General features: G+C 47.4%; 1 protein-coding gene across 4 annotated transcripts in view; it reads left to right on the forward strand.

Moving 5' to 3' along the window:
• The window catches only part of LOC116702032 (axin-2), a 16831-nt gene that overhangs the window by 8386 nt on the left and 3717 nt on the right, over window positions 1-4728 (forward strand). For all 4 annotated transcript variants that reach the window (XM_032536100.1, XM_032536096.1, XM_032536114.1 and 1 more), the window contains 6 exons: window positions 1681-1821; window positions 2431-2852; window positions 2962-3111; window positions 3216-3449; window positions 3625-3717; window positions 4355-4480. In XM_032536100.1, the coding sequence (XP_032391991.1) occupies window positions 1681-1821; window positions 2431-2852; window positions 2962-3111; window positions 3216-3449; window positions 3625-3717; window positions 4355-4480 (1166 nt within the window). The remainder of the gene's footprint in view (window positions 1-1680; window positions 1822-2430; window positions 2853-2961; window positions 3112-3215; window positions 3450-3624; window positions 3718-4354; window positions 4481-4728) is intronic.

The raw sequence follows: 4728 nt of genomic DNA on the forward strand, positions 1-4728 counted from the left end.
CCCCCCCCATTTACCCCTTTTCCCAATAGCTTCTGTCGGGCTGTAAATATAAACTTGTGTTGCCATCTTTGTATTCCGTCTCAGTAACTGTAGCACGTCACAAAGGGTCTTAGCTTCATGTGTTTTATTCATCATTGATGGCTGTGGTTATAGCAAAGGTAATAGATATTGCAACGGTGTTAATCGTGAGGATGGAATTCAACAATGTTGGCTTGCCAAATGATTCCCAAAACTAAAGTTTACATCCCAGCAGATGCATAGGAGTTACATCACTATTCAATTCCACTCCCACCCTGATATCTGGTCCCATTAGTATTTAGGTCATATGCTATATGTGCTTTGAATTCAAGATTTTGTTGGCCTGCTGGAGTTGTTGTGGGAACATATAATAGGGAACTGGGTTAGAACAGATTAACACCAGGTTGGGAGGCAGGTCTGTTTGAGGCAAGAAAAGAAATGTGAAATTCTTTTGTCTTCATATCCAAACACAAGTATGTGTATGTGGAAGAGTTGTGTGGTGTGTGCATGCAATTGAAAGTGTTGTCTGTTCTGCCCTTTTTTCTCTTTTCCGCTCTCTTTTCTCTCTATCTCTCTCCATCTCTCTCTCTCTCTCTCTCTTTTCCTTTCCCACTTGCACTCCTTTAATGTCTCCCTCCTGATTTGGAGATGGCTCTGTCTCCCATGATGCACCAGCCCCAGGCAGCGGGGGCCCCGTGCAGGGCTGGCGCTCCTTTGCCAGCAGCTCTGCTTGCCTTTCTTCTTCTTCCCTTCATCGTGTCTACAAAGAGATGAGAGGAACAACAAAAAAAGAGTCAAAATCAAGAAAGCCAGTGTGCCAAATAACAAAAAAAGTAAAAAAAAAAAATAATAATAATAATAAAGGGGAGAGAGAGAAGCCGGTGCATATAGTTAAAGAAAAAGGAGGATAATGTGACTAGAGTACCTCTGAGCTGCCCTGCATGCAGCCGGAAAATAAATTACTACTTCCCTCAGATCTTCCCAGTATTTGACTCCTCTATCCTCTCCCTCCCTCTTTTCCCTTCTTCTTTGTCTCGCTCTCTCTCTCTCTCTTTCTCTTTCTCTCTCTCTGTCTGCCACCATTGCCACTTCACTAACGCACATCTCAATCCCCTTCCTCTTTTTTCATGCTGTTAATTTTGTCCCCCTCTCCCTTTTTTCTTCCCCTCTACTCTCCTCACTCTCTCTTCTCTGTCGATATCTGGCTTTTATTCGGAGATTTAAAGCTGCGTGTCCCTCCCACCCCTAGTGTGCGTTTGATGTTTGACAAGGGCCCTTTGAAGTGTGCTGACTTCAGAGGCTGCCTAGCTGATGGCTTGGTAGGGCTACAGAGGGTGCAAGCAGGGGGCCTCCCCTCCGAGCGAGACCAACTGCTACCCCGCCATCGCTACCCCCTTTTCTCCCCCTCACCCAGCAGCCTGGCACTGCCAAGGGCACTGGGCATGAGAAGATCTGGGGAGGGACGGGCCGTGGAGAAGGTTCAGGTTAGCTTGAGGGCAAGGGCAACTGGATTAGGCCTTTTGGAATAGTAGCAGGCTTTTTGGAACAAGATAGGACAGTGGATTACTGCAACATATTGCATCTGTCAAAAACGCTACACAGTTACACTCACACAAACACACACACTAATGTGTCCTTCCCATTGTGTTGTTTACCCTGCAGAGGACACATCGGCTGCCTAAGGAAATGACCCCTGTTGAGCCCTCAGCCTTTGCTGCCCAGCTCATATCCCGGCTGGAGAAGCTGAAGCGAGAGCAGGACACCATGAGCTCATTAGAGGAGAGGCTGCAGCAGATCCAGGAGGTACGGATGTTCTCAACAGTCGGACACCTCCACCAACATAAAGCGTGGCTGCCACTTAGAAAACTTAGAAATTTCTAACTTGTATCCAAGTTAACTCGGGACAATGGTTCCATATTGTGCAACAAAAGCCTTTGTGCCCATTTTAGCATGTCGAAGAACAGGGACAAGACCAAGGGATTTGAAAGTCTGTCTTGGTTTAGCTACTTCTTCCCTTATACTCTCTGTTCTCAACTACTTCATCTGGAGGAACTTTCATACTTATGTTTCTAGACACACTTGAAGCTCCTTCAAATAGTTGGCACTTAGTAACTCTCCAGTGGCACGTTTGCTGAGTATGTGTAGTGCTAGTCTCTTTGTGAAGCACAGGCACACTCTGCATTATAGATGAAGCGCACCCGAAGCCTGTTAGCGAAGATAACTGTGCGGCAAAAAGGAAACTCAAATCAAGTTATCCAGGCGTTTGCTCTCACTGACTTTAGAGTGCGGTAGATAGAAGTTGGTGTAAGTTGAGACATAATTCTTCCACTTGCTGCCTTTCCCACATGTGACTGTGTTTTAAGTGTTTTGTCAATTGCCTTAACTTTTTTGTACTTTTCTTTGCCTGTTTAGGAGGAGGAAAGGGAGGAGAGCAGTGACCTGACCAGCAGCATCTCCCTCCATCAACCTCTGCTCCCGTCTGGCAGCCAATGCGAGGAAGACCCCCAGGCTATCCTGGACGACCACCTATCCCGTGTCCTGAAGACACCTGGATGCCAGTCACCAGGTGTGGTTCGGCACTCCCCGCGCTCCCGCTCCCCAGATCGGACCGATGCTATGCTGTCCTCTGGCCACGGGCCCTTCTTTGGTGCATATCCCGGGGCCGCCAAGGTTCTGATGACAGGCAGGCCGTCCACAAAGCACATCCACCACCACTACATTCACCATCACCACGCTGGGCCCAAGACCAAGGAGCAGATTGAGGCCGAGGCGGCTCAGCGCGTGCAGTGCCTCTGCCCTCCAGGGGGCGCCAATTATTCCGACTTCACCCCTGCGTGAGTGTAACTTCTGATCTGTGCTAGAACATCGTAAATTAGCCCTTAGTACCTCAGATTTTTTCAATTTTACTCTCTGGTCCTAACTTGCCTCTCCTTCTTCCTCCAGTCGCTGCAGCACTTTGTCCAGACGGCCAGTTAAGGCCATCGATGAGGGTGTGTCTTCCCCACGCCTCCCCTTAGACGCTACGGACCGCTCTCAGAATGTTTGGCAGTGGATCCTAGAGAGTGAGAGGCAGGGCAAGCACAAGCCACACAGGTGAGTGTTGGTCGGGAATGGCCACATAATCATTTTTACCAAACACCACTAGAGTCTCGAGTTCTTAACTGGTGTAATATATTGGCCATTTTTATACCTACCAGCACTCAAGGCCTAAAGAAGTCCAGCCCGCTTGACTCCAAAACTCTGCCCGGTCGGACTCACTCCACCTGGGGTGGAGGTGGCATCGGCAGTGGGGCTCACCTCCGTGGCCACCACCCAGGTCACCCGTTCATCCAGGACCCGGCCATGCCACCCCTGCCCCCGCCTAACACCTTGGCACAGCTAGAAGAGGCCTGCCGCAGACTAGAAGAGGTCTCCAAGCCACCAAAACAAAAGTAGGCAAACGTGGACACACTCAAAACACACAATTAGCTTTACACATAAAACTAAAACTGTCAACATATTGCCCATCTTCCACATTCCACAGACCACACTGTACATAGTGTCCATTGGTTTCCCTTCATATTGATGTGTTTATTGATTTTTCATCGATCTCTGTGATTGTAACAGGCATTCAGCAGCAGCCAGCAGCCTTCAGAGAGACAGGAGCCATCCAGCAGCTGCCTTCCCCACTGGAGCCAGCCTTGGACTCCAAACAGACGAGTACGGCGATCTTCTTTTACTGCGCTCCTTTTGAATCTATGGCGCAATCCTATATTTGTATAATATAAATTCTTTGTCAATTGCATTCTAGTTTTCCAGATTTCATTTCTCATACACTTAGACACTTTCTTTTTGTGAAAGCGTTCCCTCTCTCCCACCCTCTTCCTCACATACTTTCTCACTCCTCCCTTCAAAGAGAGATGTTGTGAGTCAGCATAGCTATGTCTTTGAACTCCTCTTCTTTCGCTTTTTAATCATTTAAGATTAAACATGCTTTAATACAGAATCCTAACTACCCACCCGTTTCCCAACACACACACACACACACACACACACACACACACATACACACCACTGGAACTCAACAAAGATGCAATGAGTAGCCCCTGGTAACTCAAATTTATTGGCCCCCTTGCTACATTTGTTGTTGAATGGGTTGGGTGTTTGATGTTAAGCTACAGCCACCTGACTGTGAGGATCTTTTAGTTTTAATTGGTTGACCCTTGGGTGAGCCAGCTGTTTGTTGGCATCCTTAATTAATTATTCTCCAAAGATTGTTTATCTACATTTACCAATCTGACTCCTTCTTGTACAAGTGCAGCTGTTTAAAACCCTGTTTTCATTTGTACAATTTCAGGTCTAAGGAGCTAGTGGTCACCTACTTCTTCTGCGGAGAGGAGATTCCTTATCGCAGCATGATGAAGACCCACTGCCTCACCCTGGGACACTTCAAAGAACAGCTTAGCAAGAAAGGCAACTACCGGTAATTATAAACCCCTGACAAGGGCACACAAATCACAGAACACTAGCACATGCTCGGATAGATGTTTATTCAAACATTGTTGGGATGGGGTTGATGCTGTAGATTGGCTCTGCGTATGTATGGCCATTTGTTTCTTGTACTTGTATATGCTTGTCTGCTGAGTGGTAGTGTGAAATACTGGAGTTGAAAAGAAACTGGGCTGATCCACTGTTTTCAGAGCTTACAGAGAGAGGGGGAGAGAGGAGGAG

This window comes from Etheostoma spectabile, chromosome 2, assembly GCF_008692095.1.
Source record: "Etheostoma spectabile isolate EspeVRDwgs_2016 chromosome 2, UIUC_Espe_1.0, whole genome shotgun sequence".
Lineage (NCBI taxonomy): Eukaryota > Metazoa > Chordata > Actinopteri > Perciformes > Percidae > Etheostoma > Etheostoma spectabile.